A 23,723-nucleotide genomic window follows, 5' to 3' on the forward strand; every position below is an offset into this window, starting at 1 on the left:
GGGCGGCGGGGCTGAGTCGGCACCTGTAACCGGCAGCGGCGCTTGCAGACATCTGCCGCGGGCCAGACGCGGGGGTCTGCCGGTGCACCAAAGTCACTTTTCATAATTATTAAATTACGCCGCTCGCGGCCCATTAAAGGGGCCATTTCCCTCCTGGCCACCTGCTCTCCTCCTCTAACTCGGATTTGCACCATCAATCTTTTGGCCTCGCCGCGGAAGCTAAAAGCTTTCTGACGGCACTATAATAGGGGACATTGCGGGGTCAGGCGGGGGCCCGTGTGCCCGCCGACGGCTCGGAACACGAGGTCACGCTGTCCGGACGCCTGCCAACAGGTCACCTCCCGCAGATCAGGAGGACAAGCGGGGTGAAGGTGTGGGGAGCGGGGGCCGGGATCGCCGACGCCGGGGGGCCTCAGGCACAGAGGAGCGGCACGCTGACCCTGACCGGCCAGCGGCTCTGACACGGGTCTGTCCTCAGAGACGTGCCACCAGGGGCCCGTCAGGGTGATGCCTTGCTGTCTGTGACCAGATCCGACGGACGGGATCAGGAGGAAGTAAACTATACTGGTACCATTCATTTCATAACCTTCATATCCAGGAAAAAAGCTATTGTGGCCAATATAGTGTGGCAGGAGTGATTCGGCCAACCATGACGTAGCAGGAGCGATTTGGCAATTATTTACAAATACGCAAAAAATATTTATCTGTTTAAACATTTAGCATTTTAATGTATTTCTTAATATTAATATTATTATTATTGTTGTTTTGAAAATACGCAGCAAATAAAATATTTATGTAAATCTTTCTGTTGTCATCTCAAGGACAATCCTCATCCCAGTGTTCTGCTGGTAATTATTAACTGGTAAACTGTTCAGTCTTTTTACAGTACAACACTGAAAATATGGGCTGTACATGGAGACTTTGCAATAGGAGAATGAACGAAATACGTCATATTTGTGTAAGTATACGATGTATCTAATGCCGGTGATTAGTTTTCTCAGACGTGGACCCGTCTGCCAGCCCAGAAGGACAATTCCTGTTCTGTAGCGCTGTTCACTTCTCCTTAGCGTTAATACAGGCCTAGATCATTAACCAATTCGCATAACCGCGTCTATTTTTCCATCTCTGAGAGCTCGCACGCTTCGCCTTACTTAACACGGCGATTATGCGCGCGGCAGTGGCGAGCGCACAGCCATCTTAATCGCATCTTGAACTCCTCTGCCTCCTCCTCTCCTTTCCGCGACCGGAGCTCGCATCCGCTTAACGTCCGCTAATCGCATTAGCGCGCAGCTAAATGGCCCTCATGGTGGCGCCGGGGGATGGTACGTACAGGCCAGCCTGAGGCATGTCAGGGCCGCTGCGGGAAAAGTCATCCGCCGCTCCGCCGGGCTCGGCCAACGGAGGAGGGAGAGCCAGGGACAGGTGCATTTCTCCGCAAATTGGGTTAGCCCCGAGACGCCACGTCCAATACGGGCAAATTGATGTGAGGGGGTCTGCGATGTCCGCTGAGGGTCTTACAACAAAAGGTCAGTGTGGCCAGACAATGGCATCAATCTGCTCCCCGCTGCAGGGCTGCGGCGTCTCAGCTGGACTGGGGACCCGCCACAAACGTCACGGTAACGGGAGGAAGAGACAGAGTTCTCAAGTCACACCGGCACACGCGCTCAAATCCGGTTACCGTTATCGTGCAGATGTGTTTCCCTTAAACACATTATATTTCAGTTTATTTATTCAGTTTTTAAATGAGCAAAATCACCTCATTCATATGCAACATGTAAACATCCATCCATCTTCCAACTGCAAATCCTGATCAGGGTCACGGAGTGGCTTATACCCAAGTCCGGGGGCTGACACACCATCGACGGCGTGCCTACATCCCAGCGTACACTATGGACATCTTAGAGACACAATTAAGCTAATTGCGTATCTTTGGACTGCAAACTTGTAACATTTATTCATCATAGTAATGTCATATTTTTTTAAAAATTCTCAGTTCTTCAGCGTGTTGCTTCAGGTTTCGACAGTCGCATCACAAACTGCACCCCCTTTCATAGTTTCACTGTTTTGTTGAAATACACGACGTGTAGAGGAAGTAATTGATAAGATATTCAGGGGTGCCTCGGTGTTTATCGCACTACGTTTACTGCTACACACGATGCTGTTCTGTGTTTGAGAGGGTTAATTCTGGGGGAAAATACACAATGAAAACAGGAGAATGGACAGCTGGAGAGCAAACTGCAGAGCCCACGCTTAGATAACCTTGTTTCCACAAAACAGGATTAGGATGGGAAATACAGCGAAATAAAGGAATGACATTTGGAGATTTCGTCACAGTACTGACAGGTATATTTAGGCATTGCGCTCTCCAGCTCAGCCATCAGCAAACCACGAGTCACGCAGGTTCTGAGAGGCAGGGAAAAGAAAAACTTCATCAGTATATCCTGTTGTCTTCCCTGGCTTTCAAACACTTCAGTTTTAACTAAAACTGTGTATCGGTGCGCGGATGTCCCAAGAGGCTTTTCGGAGCAAAACACTAAAGCCGATTTACTCTCATTTGCGAGTCGGAGGACAGTTTGATGTATTTACTTCAACTCCAATAAGAAGCGTAATCTGCAATCTGCCATGACCGCCCCCACCCCCATGCAAACGTCACGATGAAAGTTTACCTGTAGTTTTTACAAAGAACACTGCAATGTTTTTGTCAGTGTGATTCAAACGTTTTTCCTTCTAAAGTCTTTATATTTTTATATTCAACATTAACTGAGATTTCTTACTTAAATTATTTGTGAAATAACATTTGAAAACAAATTATGAAAATAATAATAGGCCTACTGTGAAGAACATTGCCCATGGCACTGTAGCACTGTATAGAAACGTGCTAAACGTGCAGTGCTCAGTGTGTTCGGCAAATGCTAACAGATCTAACATGAAACAGCTCACAACTGGTAACTGATATCTTTTAACATGTTTCTAGCAAACCTAGTGTTGACTTAAGATTGAAAACTGTATGGAGAATGGAGAATGTGAATGGAGAATACTGTATGCTGTGAATAATCAAAATTAAAACAAATCAAACAACTAAAACCATGCTGAAATGTATTTTTTATTCGTTTTACATAGTAATTACGAAGATAAGGGATTCAATTTTTGTTAAAACTTACAAGAAAAACTCAAGTTTAAATTCAAAAACGAAAACGTCCAACAACAATGATATTGCCCTCTACATTTTTGTGGACCTGAATACAAAAGACGTGTGGTTTAGGAAGGTCAAGCAGGGTGGACTAATACAGAAACAGGGCCGTTAGAATAATCCAACAGGCTTGTTTAATTTCTCATTTCGGACTAATTTCAGGACGGCAGCAGAAGCGTGACACGCCGCTACTGCGGGAGCACGACGGGGGTCCCATTAAAAAATGCTCCATCATACTCGGCATAATGCCGCCATTAATCCCTTAAATGCAATAACAGATGCACAAATGCGTGCCGTTCCTTGATAATGTACTTGAGCAGGATCCGCTGCCAACATGCCGCAAAGGAGGGCGGCTGAAATGCCTGCGGGGGCCGCGCGTGTTTAAGCACGAAGGCTAGTTAATGCCACTGACCGTGACCCCCCCCCCGGCAGATCTCCGGCGGAACAACCGAAATACGAGAATGAAGCTAATAATATAGGAATAATAATACTGAAAGAAAGATGACTGGAAGGGGCAGGAAACGCCCCGGCAGTCTTGCAGTTAACGGGATAATCCCAATACGGCGCACCGTGTAGCAGAGCCGCCCCTCGGCGCCCTAATATCAGCAGCACTTCGGCATAATTGAGAATGCCAAGCTGTGTTATGAGAGGATGTTTTCATCTTAGTCTAAGTGCCCCGAAATAATCACATCCCGAAACCTCGTGCGAGACCGCAGACACCGCGCGTCCTTCGCAGCGGGGAAATCAAAGCGCCTCCATGTTAAACGGCACGGGATGAAACGATGACAAGAAGCTCCGTTAAGAATTCAATTTTATCTCATTTTGAACAATTTTATGAATCTGATTCACGAATACTGGCGAGAGATTTAATGATTACATATTTTGAAAATCTTATTTCGGCGTGGTCGATGGCATTTGCCTTCCGTTAATGGCAACTGAGAGATAGGAGTAATTTAGTAATTGCTTCTAAGCACGGCATCTCGCCGGGTCCAGGGACTGATATTGAGGGTAATATGTTTGCTAATTTTATCCCCACGAAATGAGATTATTATGATAATCCCTCTTTCCGTGGCTGGGGTTTTGGTCACTGGGGAGGACCTGAAGTCGTATGACTTAGGCTAGACGACGGGAAACGGGACGATGACATGCCGTCAGTCAACCGGGCAGAACCGGTGCCTTCCAATGGACATGAAAAGCACTGAGCTCTGAGGAAGCGGCCTGTATCTTACCGGAATGAAGTCTTCAGATAGACATGCAGTATGCAGCCTATTTATAGCGATATTATTCATCCTTGTAATCTCAATTAAACTGTACGGCGTATGAATAAATATCGGGCTCAGTGGGTCACAACTCCAGGGCTGGGGATCGGAACCCCTGGATCGGTATGTCGATACTGCCCGCAGCATGTGACTGTGTGTTTATGCCCTGCGACGGATGAGCATCCCGCTGCTGCTCTGTGCCACCTGCTATACCTACAGATCCCACCACCCCGTCCATCTTATTGGCGGCCAGAAGACGAGGAAATAGCTGTTCGTTAAAGTGACCGCCATCATTATGACATAATTGCTGTAATTGTAAACGAAATACGAACAATTACACATCGACGGATAGACAAAACAATATTGCCTTTATTAAATGTTACATGGGCCTAATAAAATCCATATTTAATTACACCGTAAAGAGATAAGAGATATTATAGGACTGAGCTGTTTTTGCGTATTTCTCACAACCATAGTAGATAGCTTATAGTTCATTTTCTATACATTATAGGTCTATATTAATATACATTATTAAAATTCTGTATATTAAATAATGTACATTGTGTATAATATCGTAGCAGGAAATGCATGATGCTTGCATGCATCTTGCACGTTAATAGTCGCAGTTTATTTTATTTTTTTACAAACCATTGGATTCCTAATTTTCATCATTTTAGACAGAAAACGCTAAATAATTCCCGCCTGTATGTTTTTTCGCTTCTGCCCCTGTTTGCGCAGTATGTGATGCATTTAAACTGGCATTTTCCTGTTCCCTCCCTTCGTTTATATCTGCGGCCGAACAAATTGTATTCCAAAGATGGAGAAATATTTTTCCTCATTTAACGTCCTTTCCCCCCCGCATTTGTGTACCACTTGGAAACCGAAAATTTGCGTCTCGTTATTCTGATTCTTGGGGAAAACGTTATATGTTAGTAAAATCATTTGTGAGATTGTTACATTTACTGCGCGCGCAGTTTAATTTAATGACATGCTGGCAATAAAATGTAGGCCCACGATATAAATTTAGGACAGAAGGTAAATTAATACGCGTTATCAAATCGTGTAAATGATATGCGACTGTACAATGGAACGCTGGTATCAACAAGCGGCGCGTTATTTCCGAGACTAATTAATGATTTCTGACCGTGCAAAAGCTGAAATAGTCACACTGCGTTATGCTACTAAAACAGTCCAACGAAGAGACCACTACACGTCCACAATGTTGTAGGCTCGGTTATTTTGAAATGTGTCATATACTAAGCTGTTTATTTAATTCGACAACATGAAAACATTAATTTGTGTTTACATATTCTAATGTATAAAACGCTCAGCCCTGTCAAAGGGACCGTTTCAATAACGGGCGTGCTATACCCACAGAAGAAAGCCTTGTTTGAATGAAAAAAGGGATAGTAACTGTAATTCTATTTGCCTCGGTAAACTATCAGAAGGGTTCTCTCCGTTCTTTGTGTATTATTGGATTAATTCTTATATGGTTTACATTTCCACTGCCAGGCGCGTGGGGGAGAGCCCCTGGACCAGTTGGTCTTTGGTTTCAATAATTAAATTAACCATTTGGTAGAATTTTTCGCCAGAACTCGCGTGTAAAGAGAGAGGGAGACAAAAAAAAACATTTAGATAAAAGGGGCCGGGTTGTGTCAAAGAGCGAACTTTCCTGATGTTCACCTATATATATATTTTTTTAAGGCGAGATGAAAATAGATAAGAACCAAAGCTAAATATCAAGCGCAATGTAATTTATTAAAAATAGCACTTTCACCGAGTATTTGTCTTTTGAATTAGATATTAAATTTTAAATTTTTATTAGTATTTGTCATTCTTCACCATATTTCATAATATTGAAATGGATCCCAATCAATTGGTATTAAATTAGGTACTGATAAAGATATACCTCCTGCGTGCCTCTCGAATTAAATCCTAGGGGGTACAAAGAGTTACGGTACGAATGATGTTTTCAGAAGAGGAGATTGTATGTGTGGCTGGAGACCGAGAAACGAGCCGTTTAATCTTGAAAAATTTTATTTTCCGTCGCCAGACAGTGATCATCCATTTTCATCGTTGTTCGCGACCAAAAGGGTTAGGAATGAATGACCCCCTTTATTTGATCACATAATCTGTTATAAATGAGTGACACACTTCGTCTGATCAAATAATCAGTGCAAAACAAGTGTAGCAATAAAATCAGCGGAGACCATAACATATCATATCTACCGAGCATTAAAGCCCCCGTATTTGTCAGGACTGTTTTGGTAGCATTGGACATACTGCATTACAGTGATATTTTACGTTATATTTCAGTGCTCCAGAAGAGTAGAAAATATAAAGGATTAGACACCCTTTAAAACCCGAAGGAAAATAAGCGTCACCAAAATCAATACTGGTTTAAGTCAATTTCCGGTTCGAATTAAATAGTATATCAATGGTATCTAAAATAAAATAAAGTGCTTTATGGAACCAGATAGGTGTCCGCCAGCATTATATTGCTTTGATTATTAATATGTTTTCAGTATTTAAGAAAGTATTAAATTATTATAGATATTATATTAGACATATAATATGTTGTATAAAAAGGGTAGTATCTTTTGCTGGTACTTTTTCTGCACAAATACGCAAAACAAAACCTCTTTATGAGTCATACAAAATGTATATCGGCCTATTGATCAATAACTTTACACCCTTATCACCTCATGTCTGTATGCTTTTTAATAAATCACAAACTAGTTATTACTTATTACATGTTACATTTATGCATCAAGGAGAAGCATCATTTAAATACTGAAGGAATTTATTGTCATTAATCATCAGTCAACATTGCTTTAAACATCATTTGGCGCAACATTCCTATTAACAATAAATGTATTAGAAAATATTTCATAGTATCACATTGTTCCCATTTCGGTTGTTTCTTATATCTTTAAAATATCTTACGTGCTTCAAGGACATTAGAATGGCGCTAAACAAGATCCGTAGCATTCCGATAGGAAAGGCAGCGCGCGAATTCAGCGCTCTTTATCCCAGGGAATAACAGAAAACAAGCACGGGAAAGGATTTCATCCAAGGTGGGCGCTCTTTTAAAAGCCTTAAGAGCCTGAGCAAAATTGGATCAGGGAGAATCGTCACCCAACTTTCATTATTTCCAAGCGGTGGGATTGAATTAAAGGGCAAGACGGTGGTTAGGAGAGAGGATGAGGGGGCCCAGCGCGTAATGGTGAGGTATTAAACTCTAATTAGGGATGCAGAGAATCAATGATAGCGGAGGTTGGACAGCTCGGTCCCCAGTGCCAGCCCAAATAGACGGATGAGTTATTGTCATGTAAAACGCGCCAGCGATAAGACCAAACGCTTTGCTATTGTCCAAGAGGAAAGAGCCAAGTTTATTATGAGGAGTATATGCTCTAGAGGCCTCGGGCTAGGCGGTTCATAGACGGCTTTTCATAAAACAAGGCGCCGTTCCTATGAAGGAGGCCAGTTTTGAAGCAGGCGCTGAGCAGTGCACATCTACCTATACAATACGGCCGCTCTCAAATAAAAATAAACGTCTGTGTAGCTGCTCACTCTCAGTACGTTTCATTTATATACATCCGTCGCAATTTAAATCCAATTTTTGATCGAGCAGCTTTTTTCTATAACGCCGAGCTTTTTTCAATGTATAAAATGGAGTATTCTTACCTTAATTCCTCCGCCTACGAGTCGTGTATGGCCGGGATGGACACCTCGAGTCTGGCATCAGCCTATGCGGATTTCAGCTCCTGCAGTCAGACTGGGGGCTTCCAGTACAATCCGATAAGGACCACGTTTGGGGCCACCTCGGGCTGTCCTTCACTCACGCCGGGATCCTGCACTTTGGGGACACTGAGGGATCACCAGAGTAACCCCTATGCCGCAGGTAAGCCTCTGACATCTTTTTTCACCGCGCGAGAATCTCCGCTCCGGTATATAGGACGCTCTGATTATATTTGAAAATGGAAATGTGTTTAGTATTTACCAAACGAAGTTTGCTTACACAAATGAAAGGATTTATCACGTTAGAAGCGATTGCGGGCAAGCGGTAATTCAGTTACCCGGTTACACTACCCCAGTCACACCCGAACCGCCGACAAAATTATCTTAAGCTGCCAAAATGATAGGCATAATTTATTTACATTGTGATGAGACATAAAGCTTCGAAAATAATTGAATACCGAAAGACTAAAGCTCATTATTAAAGTTAGAGTCTCACCAGACATACCAGGGAGTATGACAACACTGTAATATGTCTGTGGAACTTCTATAAAAGGTTGATTCAATTAGGAATTTTACGATAAATAAGTTATTTCATTTAATTTGTCATTTAATTAAGGTATTTCAAAATAATAGTATACGTCTAACCATTTTGCAAAACTTATTTAGAAAGCACATAGTATGTGCTACAATTGAAAATGAGTTGAACATAAATATTTAAAAACTGCTACATATATTTTAAACAATCAAGTATAATATATAATTAAAAACACTTTTACAAGTTATTTAAGGATGCAAAGTTGGGAGATGCCTGCGTATCATCTCCTACAATTAAACTAAAATATTTCAACAACTGATAGCAAATTGAGAGAAAATAATACAATTTAGCAAAAAGTATTTTATAGGAATCATTGTCTGTGTAAACACCACTGGGGAATTCTTCAAATCGTGGGTTTTCTTTCTTTTTCGTTTCAGTTCCCTACAAATTGTTCACGGATCACGGCGGCTTGAACGAGAAGCGCAAGCAGAGGCGCATCCGGACGACGTTCACGAGCGCGCAGCTCAAGGAACTGGAGCGCGTGTTCGCCGAAACGCACTACCCCGACATTTACACCAGGGAGGAGCTGGCGCTCAAGATCGACCTCACCGAGGCCAGAGTGCAGGTACAGCCCCGTCTAAGCTGCAGTTACCAAGGACAGCGAAACTGCGGACGAGTGCGGAATCGGGCCGCCCTGTGATTAAAAAGCTATCCGATGAGTCCCCAGAGAGGTCCTGCACCCCTGGGTAAAATATTTGCGCCAGTAAAACTATCGAGTTGTGAATAAAAATCATTGTGTTACAACTGGGTATTACAAAAATAGTTTAAATAATCATCAATTTATATCGATTAATTCAGTTTTAACGCAGCGATTATGAATTCAGACCCACTTCTGATTTTGCAGCGTATACTTTGTGTGTCTGTTGATTTTTAAACAACTTTGTGCGCTTTCTTTGCAAATTATGTTTCTTGTGCATCTAGGTGTGGTTTCAAAACAGACGCGCGAAGTTCCGCAAGCAGGAGCGGGCGGCAGCTGCGGCGGCCGCTGCGGCCAAGAACGGATCTTCTGGAAAGAAGTCGGACTCCAGGGATGATGACAACAAGGAACCGAAAGCTACTGATCCAGACAGCACGGGTGGCCCGGTACCGAATCCAAATCCTACCCCTAGCTGCGGAGGACCAAGTCCCACTGGAGGACAAGTAAACAGCGGCGGAAACGGCCCTGTGGAGCAAGTGAAGACGGCCGCTGCGGGCGTTTTGGGCGGCACCGCATCTAGCCAGGGATGGGCGCCTGGCCCGGGCACCATCACATCCATTCCGGACTCCTTAGGCGGCCCCTTTGCGAGCGTGCTGTCCTCGTTGCAGAGACAGAATGGAGCCAAAGCCGCTCTAGTAAAAACGGGCATGTTCTAGATGAAACGTCAAGCAGGAAAACGGGGGACGGTGCATCCGGAGCGATTCGCTTACAAGAAAGGGCGTCCGCACACACATCGCTGTGACCGAAGAGGAAGACGTGAATGGACCGGAACATTTGGCAATGTGGAGAAAATGTCTGTGTCTATTGAGAACAAGGCGGAACCCAAACATGTTGCTCCACAATATTTCATTCTAATCTCTGTGTTCTTGTCGAGGTGATGTGTCGGCACTTATTCGGGATCATGCAGCGAATTCCTGCTCCATTCTATCATGTTATCCTTCCATTTATTCTTGGAAAAACAGATTCTGTAACTCGGAGTTGAATTTTTTTGTCGATCGAGACATTTTTTCCTTTTTTATATAACGATTCAATTTTCTATATTGTAATTACTGTTTCGCTTGTTAAGACGGATTGATTTTTAAGTGTTACAATTAGCAGTTTAGTTTTGAGGGATATACTTCCTTAAAGGCACAAAAACACATCTCACTGTTGGCAGTAATACTTAAACGTTTGTGCGTCTCTCTGCGGCTGTTTGTGTGGCTCGGTTGTAGTGTTGATACGTAATTGTCTCTATATTTGGTCCTAGGACATGCCCATTAGAAGTCTATGGAGAACCTGAAAAATTGCATCAGATACTATCACCTTACACAAAGTCGGGATACATTCGTTTGGGGAGAAAATAGAGTGGATTGACACAATGTATTTATTTAATTTCCATCTGCATGTTGCATCTTTATGTCTTATTCATTTTAAGTGGGCATTTTTAAGGTTTAGTCCAGATCTGAATTTTATTTATATGTAGGCAATGAATGCTTTAAAGGGCAATATTTCTACGAGTGCGTACAATTTCCCAGCGTTTCCCTGACCGGAAGCGTTGATAAAATGCTAAGGATGTAGTTAGCGCCGCCTTTTTATTTCCCAAGGTTCCTCCCGCAATGCGGACAAACTTCGTGGGGTTCTCGCCTGACTTCATCGGAGAATCACTCATTATATTTATTCGTAAAAAAAGGATAAACTTGAAATAAACACATGGCAATTGCACCAAGCTGTTTTTGAGATTACATTTTGATTCAATTAAATGAAATTGTAGAAGTTGTAGTGAACGTAGCAATAGTAAAATATCAATAGTGTAATATTCGAAAGAAATTAATATTCGATTCCAAAACATTGTTAACGCCGTTTTCTCCTTTAATGCGAACATGACATGGTGTGTATATAGCTTTATTGTGAAATGGGTGTGAATGCCCTATTACTTCACAATCTAATGCTTTTTGCGCTATGCTGCCCTCGTGTTTTCAATGTCGCAACAGCAGACTGTTTAACATACTCCGGACTCTTAGCCGACATCAGAATGACCTGGGCAATTATTTAAAAGTGTTTTTACGATGCATATCCTTGGACACAGACCCGCTAGACAATTTCCCTTTTGCATTTACAAAGTTTGGACAAATAAAGACAAGACCGCTACATTTTGACAGTTTTATTTAGAAACATAAACATACATTTGCTATAAAAGTCATTGCATTACTAATAGTTATTTGACATTCAGATCGTATCTTAAGATGAGTATGATAATAAATACGCAATACAGCGGTTCTTATTCCGCCACGTACGCCATTTCAGATAACACCGGTCGCCAGAGCCCCTCCGCTAACGTTAGCTCATACTTTAGGATAGTACTGTAAATACTGTAACTTGTTTTATAGAAAAAAGGGTATGCATACATACAGAAGTAAACAACAGGCCTATATCATCAGAATGCGTATTAACAGCATAGATGTAAAATCAAGGAATTATTCTGAATGTAAAGGATTTTAAAGTTCATTAGACCCCTTCCTTTGGTATAATAATAATTATTATTATTATTAGGAGTACACTTGTATCGAACTATCTGTAAATCAGTCGGCGATTCACGGAACAGGGACCAGATTGTTCTTGCTACGACGTTTATATATGATGAATGCATTTAAAACGACGCAGCTCTGTTCTTTATGAAAAGATATTTTCTCAACGAAGCTGAAATAGACTTTTGCACGAGGTTTTTGCAGATAGTAAAAATCTAGTGTTAGCATGGAGGAAACGTTTGGGTAGCGACACAGTTCGACCGCTATATTGCTATACAGCACTGTTTTGCTGGGTCAACAGATGAAAAGAAAGATGAGACGTTTCATGTCTAATCTCATTAAAACCGAATAAGTATTATGATGTCGAAGCGAAAGTGCACACGCGTCAGGATACTATACCCACAAGCAGCTTCTGTAATCGCCCCTTATAAAGACACATTTATCTAGTCCAGAAAAGTCCAGCCAACGAAAAAACATCTTTGGATTTCATATCAAGACCCACCGCATGTACGTCTGCATTTCTAAGGCACGAGATCAACGCGACATTTGCAATTTCTAACCTAGTAGGACTACAATTTAGAAAGAACTGTGTGCATATAACAACATTACCCCTTACAATGGTAATGGACGTACAAACGTTTCATGTATTGTCTTCAGTTAATTGTACATAACTTAGAATTTCCAGCTTAACAAAAAATTAAAGCCGATTAACTGGGTCGTAAGAAAAAAAAAACGAAAACAAAAGTTCCAGCATTTAAAAACTGACGAATCATAGGTGACCTGAACACCAAACAGAAGCAGGTATTTCAGAGAGTCTCTCAATAACCTTTTTAGTTGGTGAGTGTTACAATCAAAACGCTTAGCGGACTTAAGGAAATGCAGGTCCGGGACTTCGGACGTTCTGCCATTAAAATTGCATATGTTTTCTCCCGATTAATCGCACAGAGCCATTTATCATGTGTAATGTGCTTGATAATTTCGCTCACTTTGATTTACAACGTCGGCAAAACGTGATATGACTAAAGAAAGGCAATTAGGTGAAGTTTTTTAAGTTTATATCATACATGTTTGTCAAAGCATGACGATAGTTGCTAGAATGCTTTGCAACTCCAGTCTCATTAAAACGCCCGGTACCCCTCGATCCCAATGAAATCGTGTGCTTATAAATATTGTGTTTAAATAATGCAATGCTTAGGTTTATATTAAATCAGAATATTATTATACCTATAACATACAGATGATTGGCAAACTCCTGTCTTATTATTTGAACGCTACTACACGATTTTAAGTGGAATTCTGCTGCACTGAAACAAGTCACTTTACGTCATAATAATTATACAGTGAACTGCTTTACATCTGGAGTGTAATTAAAAAAAACACAGTGTCAACAAAATAGCAAAATAGTCCAAAAGTCGGTGAAACAGGCATCAGCTACAGGGTCAGTAAACTCTTGCAGATAATTCGAAGGGGACACGCTTTCGGAACCAGGCTTGCACTTTTTAACAATGGTTAATGCAAGTTTCTCAATGCTCAATGACCACGAACATGTGCCAATTGACTTGAAAGAAAGAAAAAATCAATATTCCCAAAAATTCTCCCACTGTCCGAAGACAATTTTTTTGTCACAACGTGGTGGGTTGGCCAGCAACTGGAAATAAGACAAAAGGCATTTTCTTCCATCATCATCATCATCATCATCATCATTATTATTATTATTATTATTATTATTATTATTATTATTATTATTATTATGATTATTATTGCAACTACTTTTTGGTCATGTTTTAGACCCATAAAAATCACTAAAGCTCATATTTAAATTTACCCCACTGTGACGTATTTGTATGTTCATATTTACGCGCCTGCTTGCGCGTTAAATATTAATGATGAATTCTCCATACATGCGCGTTCCCGATTCGGGGTAGCGCCACTCACCACGGGACCCGATGTAGCACTGCTGGCAGGTCAGCAGGCCGTTGCGAATCCTCACGTCGGTGCCGGTGCTGGTGTCGCCCATCTGGCCCTTACACATCCCGCACTGCGGCGGAGACACCAAGAAAAGATGCAAAGTAAAAAGCCGTGTCAGCACCACTTACGTCACATCGGATATAACCGCGGGAACGACACTACACAAATAATCGAATGCGTATTTGGTACTAAATAATAAGATATATAAGAATTTGTCCAAAAGTATTTCCCCGCTAACTACTTTTGACATGTCTCCTAAAATAAAGTGTAACTGCAGAAACATTAAGACTGCTATCTGTTTGAATTACATCAAAAGTAGGAAATAGTATGAAAAGTTGCAATTTTCCTTATAAGAAAAGAAATTGCTTATTCTGTTATAGCCTATCACCTGCAACGGAAAACGACTCCAAATGCTTTTGTAATGTTGCACTTTTCCACTAACAATTTCCTAATTCTTCCCACAACCACATGTGCGTACTTCAATATATTATATATTCATGCTGAATTTCAAACGAAATGCCCACCAGCAGACAAATAATCTGAACTGCTGACGTCACACCAGCACGCGCTCACCTTGAAACAGCCGATGTGGAAGCAGAGGCTGAGCGTCTCGATGATCATGGCCGCTCCTCTGCCCAATGGCTGGTTACAGCTGGAGCAGAGTTTCTTACCACTCACCGACCTGCAGGGGGCAGTACAAGACGTTCCCGCTATCAGCGTCCCTGGTGTCCAGCTCTCCCACACATTGTTCCGCCATTATTAAGCATCACTGTAACCATTAAAGTTCTTGAACGTCAGAGGTTTACTCTTAGAAGCAAACCATAATTTCACCCTGTAGCCACAACATCACTTTAGTGGAGATCTTCATAAGCACATGCATGGGAAATCTGATTAACTTTCTGCTAAATTACAACAGTGCCACACTGGAATCGGTGAGGTCATACCTGTTAGCGACTGGTGATTGGACATCTGATGGCCAGGAAGACGAGTAGTTAGTCTCCACCTGTTGGTAAGAATCGGTCCTGGAAAAAAACCAAGCTCAATGTCCACAATCGAGAAGAGACAAGGCTGCGTTCAGGGTGAACAGAAGCTATAGAAGAGCTGTGCTGGGAGGCATGGACATAGTCCAGGTGACCATGATTCTCCAGAGGAGCCAGAGCTCTCCAATAAAAGCACTGATAAAAACAGCTTCAAATGTGAGGTGACAGTCGGAATAACACAGTGGTGCAGTCGCCTCACACCTCTGGGATCAGGGCTGCATCCCCCACCCCGCCTCTACATGTATGGAGTTTGCACGTTGTCCCACAGTTGCCCTGGGTTTTCCCCCCCGACAGTCCAAAAAAGGTGCAGTTGCCAAAATTGTCTGTAGATGTGTGAGACGTGTGTGTAAGGTATGTGAGACGTGTGTGTAAGGTGTGTGAGACGTGTGTGTAAGGTGTGTGAGACGTGTGTGTAAGGTGTGTGCTCCGCGATGGGCTGGCGCCCCATCCTGGGGTATTTCCTGCTTTGTGCTTGTAGCCTCAGGGATAGATCCCGGATCCCCATGACCTTGCTCAGGTCAAGTGGATACAGAAAATGGAAAGACGGATGGAGGTGAAATTGTGACACCATGTGGCTAATGTGTGCACTGCAATAGTAAACTCCTTGAAAAGGGCTGCAGCTCGCATCTTACACACTTGACGTGTGTGTTTCTCTCTCAGACAAATGCACATATGCACATGCACACACGCACACATATATATACACACACACACACACACACACACACACATACACACACACACACACCTCTTAATCCCTGTGGCCAGAGATTGCTGGCAGCTCCAGCTGTGTTCTAGCGATGTTCTGTTACTCCATGGCTCCTCCATTTCTTGCTTCTGGCTGACACATAATGAACCTAGAACAGAAGCCAACACACCGGCTACAGAAAGTTCTCGATACAGGTTCCAGTATCTTCTGGGTAACCATAGTAGAACAGAGATAATGACACCTTCCCACGGCTGCCATCACTCGCCCTCCAGCTACCCCACCCACAGGCAGCAATGGTTCCTCACCCCTGGGAACCAGCATCTCGGTCGTTCCAGGTGGACCCAGGTCCCTGGGCTGCGTTTGGCCGTTCTGCTGAACCTGTCCGATGGCTGCTGGATGGCTGGAGCAGGACACCCATGAACTGCTAGGGGGCCCAAAAACAACATATATAACATATGATATCAAACAACTACAGACCAGCAATGAAGGTCTAATAGAGCAGATAGACAATAGTCACCGTCTGATTGTTTTATACAATGTGGATGTGTGATACGTATATAAAAGCTGCAGAAATGTGTGTCAGTACAAGGACTGTTTGCACTAATACAGGATACACAGACCTTCCCAGTGGTTTTGCACAAGACTCCATCTGCATCTTCTGTTCTGTCACAACATCGCTTCTCTCATTTGTAAGAAGGTTCTCATGGTCTTCGCCCTTCTGTGTGCAAAATATGCGTTTACTCTCGGTGACCTCGTGTGGCGATCCTTCTGGACCGTTTCATCAGACCCACTTCTATGGAGCTTAATTTCTGCAGTTTGATTGTCAGGTATGATCCTCGTTTAAGCCTCGGTTTCCTCATTTCCACATCTCATATCGAGCAGATCGCTGAATGTTAAATGTAATCCAGATACACACAAGCGGTAATAATAGATGCATAAGGAATTACACCCCCACCCAGCCTGGACCCACCCACCCTCTGTCTCTCCAGCAGTTCCTGCTTCCGCTCCCAGTCAGCCAGTGAGCGCACAATGGGCAGAGCTGGCTCCCCAGGACGGGGGGAGGTCACGGCGGATGAACGGGGCATCAGTGGCACCACAGTCTCCTCCAGGATCTTCCGCTCCTGAGGAGCAACAGAATCAGAGCACTTCTGTGTCTCTAGTGCATCAATCATCACATCATTCTGCTGACCTGTATTGGAGTACATGCCCTTCCATCCAGTTATGTATCTGCCATAAAATTTGGTCCCTATTAAGACAGACGAAAACCCCTTTTATTTCTGTTTCTAGATCAGGGAACTAGTGATGGACAAAATCCTGCTTCATGAACCATTTGCTGCATTTTTTTGACCCCACTTGATGGTGCTCTTGGTTTTGCTTTGGAGCATGCTTTGTGCCCTTTTTGGAGCAGAGAGCACCACCTAGTGGGGTGAAATAATACAGCAAATGGTTCATGAAGTGTCATTCTGTCCATCACTGCAGGGAACCTAGGTCCTAGTAAGCTTAAGTTCTACCTTAGCCTTCAAGGATTCAGGCTAATCATTCTTCTACATGGACTAATACCCTAGTCTCTTCCTAAACTGAGCTTAACAATTCAGACTGGAGGAAAGCCTGGTCAGATATTTCAAGTAAAATCTCTTGCAAATCCCTTAGGATGAAAGATACAGGCATATAGTGGAGGCTTTGACCATCGTGTCAAAGCACGATCAATGAGAATCGTCTGGCCCCAGTAGGCCAGGGCGCTCACCTCTTCATGGTACCTACTCTCCTCCTCCTCCACCTCCCTCTGTGCTCTCTCCCAGTCCCGCTTCAGTTTCTCCTGCTGGAACCGGTACCTCTCCTGCTAGACAAAGGAGGTGTGTCACCACTGAGGCATAGGACAGAGGGTGGAGAGTTGAGGCAAGTGGCGATGTGGAGCATAAGCCAATGAATGCCCAGAATGACCCTGCAGGGTCTGACACAGCTTAGCCAATGGTAGTGATGTGGTTTTTCCTATTTATCACCCCTCATCCAAATACCACTGAAACCTGTAAGTCTGATCACTATAACGACACATAAAAAGACAACCGGTAATGTCACGTTTCATATTTATCCTTTTTATCTACCCGAATGAATATTATTTGAATTACTTTTTTGCACTTATTTTAAATAGATTATTGTAATCAGTATACAAGACATTTTCCATGTTTCCAGGATTCCTTCCAGCCCAGCTCTGATTAGTCACAGTAATGTTGTGGCTGACCAATCAAACACTTGCAGCCTTTGAAGTTGTGGCGGTGGTCATAGCTTACAGGGCTCAGTGAGACCACGACATGCGGACAGGGACAGGCATGACAAGTGACACTAGCTCCTGCTCTGGGTCAAAGTTCAAGGGGATGGCTGGACCACAAGGGTGTGATAAAAACTGAGGAGATGGGAATGCTGGGTAGTCAGATGAGCAGCATCGTTAAGCGGGGCGAGGAATGACCAGAGCCCTTGTGTAGCTCACCAGCCGAGGCATGCGGCTGGCGGGTGAGCCCTGAAGTGCCTCTAGGGGGTGACGTGGCTGCCGGCCCCACGTGAGGGCTCGTGTACCTGAAGCAGGCGCTCCTGCTCTCGCTGCCAACGTTCCTGACGTTTCCGCTCCTCTTCTGGGTCCCAAACCCAGCGGTCGACCCTCCCGGTCAGATTCAATGGGGGGAGCTGACAGAGCCCACCCACCCGTACGGCCAAAGGGGGGGGGGGAGGGCAACCGTTAGGGAGAACTGGCATTACTCCCCCTACATGGTGACCGTGCAGGTGAAAGGTCGAAAGAGCAGAGAGGATGATGGGAAGGGGGTTGTGTGTTTTTTTCACGGGGCGCCTAGAAAGTGACTAATTCTCAGTGCCATTTGCAGTATTTTTTTTATAGAAGCAGCAGTTGTTTTTAAATTTAGGTTTGATCTGCTGATTATTGATTTTGTGGTTTAATTGCAAGTCTCAATGAAATCTCTGGAAAGACAGTGTCTAAGAGAACCCGTTCTGATGAACTTTCCTCAGCGTTAAACTGCAGTCATTCCACCCTTCTAATAATACATAGACTTATTATTACTAAATGCTTACTGTGTTACTGATTATGATGTTGATTAAAAGTAAAGAGTTTCAGCTAGACTGTGACTTGGAATGAATAAGGTGAATAAAGTAATTTTTCACACGATCCATGACGCTCTAAATGCTGGGAAAATTAACAGCCTGGCCTGCGTCTCTAGAAACAGGGAGAATCACAGTGATATAGTGGATCCCCACCCAGGAAACTCACATGGCCCACATGACTCTGGACTCTCTCCACGGCCTCTGTGAAGGAGGGAAAGTTAAAACTATGCATCATCCCAAGGTGCTGTGTTGTTTTATCGCATTTTTCTGTAAATAGACTCCATCAGTATTTGATGAAGTGTGACTGTACCTGGAGCGGGTTTTCCAAAGGCCCAGTCAGTTTTGACCGGCGGGATGTAGCTCTGAATGTGAGGGAACAGCTGGTCGCCTTTAGTTCCTTGGGCCGGTATCAGTTCCGCGTTTTCCGTCTGAGACTGGGGGAGAAAAGAGGTCGCCGGTGATGCCAGACAGGCAGAGCAGCTGCACAGGCGAGTTAACGGAACATAGTGAAGGCATGACCCCTCGAGGTATGACTATGCGGCAATTATCGTATTTCACCCGGCAGCTGGGTCACTGATAGTAACGGACACTTCATGAACCGTTGGCTGTATTTTTTTTACCCCACTAGATGGCGCACTCTGTTAAAAAAAGGGCCCAAAGCAAACCAGGAGCACCATCTAGTGGGGTAAATAGGGGAAGGAAGGGGCAGACTTTCAGGGTGACAGACACTGGTGGGGGGGGGGGGGAGAGTAGGTGTGGATAATGGTCCCAAACTTTTGGTTTGGGGGGCATTCATTAGAATTTCAAGGGCCATGTCTGTATGCAGTCCTGGGCTGGTGATAAACCCTCTCACAGTCACCCAATTGGTCACCACAGCGCCATCTGCTGACAGGTTGACAGACCTCCACAGTGCCCCCTGCGTCTGTGCTGTGAGCTTGACGCGCCGGGGAACACTCCATATGCAGGGTGGCAGTGGCGATACACTTCTTCTCTGGTGACCAGGCCTTCACAACAGAGCTGCAGGCCTCTTCAGCAGGCTGGTCTTCTAAAATGCAACACAGGAGATTCCCACTATTAGAGCCGGCCAGAAAATTAGGCGGACTTCGGGGAGATGTGTGGAGTCATACTTTGAAAAACAGTACAGAGACTGACCACTGGATGGCAGTGATTCCAAACAAAATGCTTAGAAACAGTTAACGATATGTTACTCCAGACCTGTGTGCTGCGAGTTTCCTTCAGCATTGGCCTGAAGAGGCTCTGAGGTGCCCTCAGCAGTCTGGTCACTGTCCGCACTTTGCAGTTTCTAATGAGACAGGAAGCACAGGGTGCAGTGAATAAATAAAGAATAAGCCAATCACAGTCACATGAAAATACGAGCATGAGGAATGACTGTTTAGGAAGGGGCTGGTTTACCGCGGGCAGAGAGGTGGGCCGGGTGAGCCTGGTATCCTGTGATGGGGCCTCTGCACTGTGGTCCTCCGGCCTGGAGGGGGCGATCTGCGGACCGTTGTTCTGCTGTCTGAGCTCCAGCACTGTTGTCACCAACTGCGGCTCCCTTTTGGGAGAGAATGGGACTTGGGCTGTGCTTTCGAAGACCGCTGGTGGGCTCGCTTCCCTTTGCCCCCCACCGTCCACACAGCTGCTGAATTCCTGCCCTGGATCTCCATCCAGCTGATCCAGCTGAGCCGTCTGGTCCACCTAGGGGTAACCATTCAGGACAGATGCAAAGGATTATGGGTATTCATATGTGGAAATTCTGACTTGTATTACATTGCTATTGAACCTTGCCATTTCGAATCAAATATAGCCAAAAAATGAAGGAATATACTCTACTACTACAAGTAAATTAAGTAAATAAATAAATAAAATCACAACCCTTTTGGGGTTGTATTGTCCTCGAACAACACAGGTAAAACTATGGAAAAATTCAAGAAATATGTCATGGATCAAATGAAAACTTGGAGATAAGCATAACCTCAGTATGGAAAAATACAGGACAATAGTACCACCTAACCACACCCAACAGGAAAACCTGTTAGGACTTTTGGACTGTTCAATTCTTGAACACACAGGCAGATCATTTGAACAAAAGTTATGGGAAGTTGAATCCTGCTATTTTTGTGCATTACTTTAATGTTTCTTGTCACTGAACACCATTCACCAAAGGTTTTTCGGTCACACTGTGCAATTCAACGAACAACAAAGTGCGATACTTTTTACAATGTGGAATATTCTTCTTCATTTTAGTCTGCCCAAACTTCTCTCTCCATTATGTTCATCTGCTGTTGTATAACGTGCACTGTCATGTCCATGTTCGTACCCTGAGCCTGGAGATGCGTGATTTCCTTCAGCTGTGCTCTCCTTGCTGTATAGTTTGAATGACGAAGTTCAGCTGAAGTTCAAGATACACATCCCAGAACTAAGAACATCTCTGAATCCACACTCTATGCACAAAGCTTGAGGAACCTCATTTCAACTTGCTTTGAATGCTTTATTATGCTTGATCTAATCTAATAAATACTTTATGGTTTCAATTTAGTGTCGGTCACATGATCAGCCACACACATTGGTAAGTCTCACAGATTAATTGAGCTGCTGAGCCTCTGTGATGTTGAGGCGCCAAGACCAAGGAGCCGCAGATGTTAACGACTGCTTCTCTCATTCTGCATTTTCTGAAGGACAAAACCAGAATGTTCCCTTGCTCATTCAGAGATACAGTTTTTCATTCATTTGGGGAAGAGAAAGACGCAGTAACAGTCCATACATTCAGCTCTGTGCAATTAGACTCCCTCAACGACTGAAGAAATATGTAGCAAAGCAAAGAGTTACTGTGATGAATGTGAAGGTGGCTATAAATAGGTCATCAGGACCGAAAAGCCATGAATGAAAGATTCAGGCAGCCGGGCGGACGGCCTTGTGAGGGCCTTTGTGCTCAGAGGGGTCCACTTCTTCTCAAGAGGGCCCGCTTGGCAGCATTTTGGATCCCAACAGAACAGGGACCTCCATTCAATTTCAGCCTTAATCAGACATTCCTGTGTCTCCCAAAGGCAAATTGTGCAAAGACAGAATCATCCCCTGTACCCTCATAAGACATCCCAAACCCTGAGCAGTCGGAATAAAACTCTTGCTTTGAAGAAATAAGTTGACTTATTTGCTGCGTTTTGAGTTCTGTGTTGTTTTTCGTACCAAATGCCTGTTTCATATGGATCATAATTGTGGAGGTGGCTGTTAATTTGCCACTGGCACAGATTGGGTACCAGCTTTAAAATGTATTAGCTAACTGTCTGTTTGTCTTCATAAACAGCTGTTCACACTGTTGGAAACATACACTAATGAAGCCAGAGTAGATAACTAAAAATAAAGGACATTTGCCACCTGGGTTCAAGACTGATTACTCTTTAAAGGAAATAGGTGTAGGAAGTAATACCTGGATGGAGCGCAGTGCTGCAGGTCTGGAAGCTTGTGAAGACACTGCCCTCTGGGGAGGGGTTTGGGTGGGGGAGTTCTCCTGGGCATGGACGGGAGGAACCCTGGCCACAATGGCCTCCACGGTGGAGGTGAACCTGGGCGCCGGGAGTGACTGCTGCCTGAGGTAGCGCATGGGCCCAGGCTCGCGGGCGGAGCTGGCCGGCTCGGCCGACATGCTCCTCTCCAGCGGCCGGGGGAGCCGCAGCTGTGTCAGCACCGCCTCGCTGATGCTGAAGCGCTGGGCGTAGCGCTGCAACACGGCCTCCGCCTCCTCCGGCGTCCGGGCGTTCCGGTAGGTCTCGTGGAGCTCCCGCTCACGGCGCTCCCTAGGGGCAGACACCATGGTCGCAGTTTAGAGAGGAGAGCATGATCGGACACAGGGACCACAGTGGGGTTTGGTAGGAGACCACATACAGAGAAAGACCATGGTGGGGATTGACAGGAGACCACAAACAGAGAGAGACCATGGTGGGGTTTGACAGGAGACCACAAACAGAGATCAGAGAGAGAGAGAGAGAGCGAGAGAGACCACAGTGGGGTTTGGTAGGAGACTACAAACAGAGAGAGAGACCATGGTGGGGATTGATAGGAGACCACAAACAGAGATCAGAGAGAGAGAGAGAGAGAGAGAGAGAGAGAGAGAGAGAGCGAGAGAGACCACAGTGGGGTTTGGTAGGAGACCACATACAGAGAGAGACCATGGTGGGGATTGACAGGAGACCACAAACAGAGAGAGACCATGGTGGGGTTTGACAGGAGACCACAAACAGAGATCAGAGAGAGAGAGAGAGCGAGAGAGACCACAGTGGGGTTTGGTAGGAGACTACAAACAGAGAGAGAGACCATGGTGGGGATTGACAGGAGACCACAAACAGAGATCAGAGAGAGAGAGAGCGAGAGAGACCACAGTGGGGATTGACAGGAGACCACATAGAGAGAGAGACCACAGTGGGGATTGACAGGAGACCACATACAGAGAGAGACCACAGTGGGGTTTCGTAGGAGACTACAAACAGAGAGAGAGACCATGGTGGGATTTTGACAGGAGATCACAAATGTAGACAGATAACAGACCACAAGGGACTGAAGTAGGTTATATCTATACCAGAGGAGCAGAACAGAATACCAGAAGATGGCATAGAACATAGAACAAATGAAAACCGGAACTCATACAAGCAGCCATGAAAATCACAGCAGTCATCATCATCAACATACTTCTCTTCAACTATCTCCTTGTAGGTCTTGAAGCTCTTCCTTCGCTGAGCCAAATCGTTGTCGTCGCTCATCAACTTCTCCATTGTCTTCCTCTCCTCCTCCTTCTTGATTAGGTCCTGGGAGATGCTCCTCCTGCGGCTTTTCCAGCGGGCCAGATCCTGATTTTCCAGACCACAGGACCACATCACCATGGATGCAACATCAGCATCATGAGGATACTGCATCATCA

At 44.3% G+C, this 23,723-nt stretch overlaps 2 protein-coding genes across 7 annotated transcripts in view; one reads left to right on the forward strand and one right to left on the reverse strand.

The window, feature by feature from the left end:
* The first annotated feature begins 3,711 nt into the window (after positions 1–3,711).
* LOC111833697 (paired mesoderm homeobox protein 2B-like) lies at positions 3,712–11,183 on the forward strand. Its single transcript, XM_023792242.2, has 3 exons — positions 3,712–8,353; positions 9,163–9,350; positions 9,707–11,183. Exons 1-3 carry the CDS (start codon positions 8,113–8,115, stop codon positions 10,136–10,138), a joined length of 861 nt encoding a protein of 286 aa, XP_023648010.1. The 5' UTR covers positions 3,712–8,112; the 3' UTR covers positions 10,139–11,183.
* A 424-nt stretch (positions 11,184–11,607) lies between these two features.
* LOC111833678 (LIM and calponin homology domains-containing protein 1-like) overlaps positions 11,608–23,723 on the reverse strand; it is a 63,460-nt gene continuing 51,344 nt past the window's right edge. For 3 of the 6 annotated variants that reach the window (XM_023792228.2, XM_023792219.2, XM_023792193.2), the window contains 16 exons: positions 23,495–23,652; positions 22,239–22,605; positions 20,225–20,509; positions 20,027–20,114; positions 19,714–19,856; positions 19,122–19,245; positions 18,978–19,012; positions 17,448–17,540; positions 16,678–16,824; positions 16,324–16,421; positions 16,009–16,127; positions 15,743–15,851; positions 14,899–14,976; positions 14,528–14,636; positions 13,922–14,024; positions 11,608–13,634 (listed from right to left, as the gene is read on the reverse strand). In XM_023792228.2, coding sequence (XP_023647996.2) covers positions 13,609–13,634; positions 13,922–14,024; positions 14,528–14,636; positions 14,899–14,976; positions 15,743–15,851; positions 16,009–16,127; positions 16,324–16,421; positions 16,678–16,824; positions 17,448–17,540; positions 18,978–19,012; positions 19,122–19,245; positions 19,714–19,856; positions 20,027–20,114; positions 20,225–20,509; positions 22,239–22,605; positions 23,495–23,652 — 2,082 coding nt within the window. In that variant the 3' untranslated portion in view covers positions 11,608–13,608. The remainder of the gene's footprint in view (positions 13,635–13,921; positions 14,025–14,527; positions 14,637–14,898; positions 14,977–15,742; positions 15,852–16,008; positions 16,128–16,323; positions 16,422–16,677; positions 16,825–17,447; positions 17,541–18,977; positions 19,013–19,121; positions 19,246–19,713; positions 19,857–20,026; positions 20,115–20,224; positions 20,510–22,238; positions 22,606–23,494; positions 23,653–23,723) is intronic. The other 3 variants (XM_072697882.1, XM_023792209.2, XM_023792199.2) reach the window with 3 other exon arrangements.

Source organism: Paramormyrops kingsleyae, chromosome 12, assembly GCF_048594095.1.
Source record: "Paramormyrops kingsleyae isolate MSU_618 chromosome 12, PKINGS_0.4, whole genome shotgun sequence".
NCBI classification, from domain to species: Eukaryota; Metazoa; Chordata; class Actinopteri; order Osteoglossiformes; family Mormyridae; genus Paramormyrops; species Paramormyrops kingsleyae.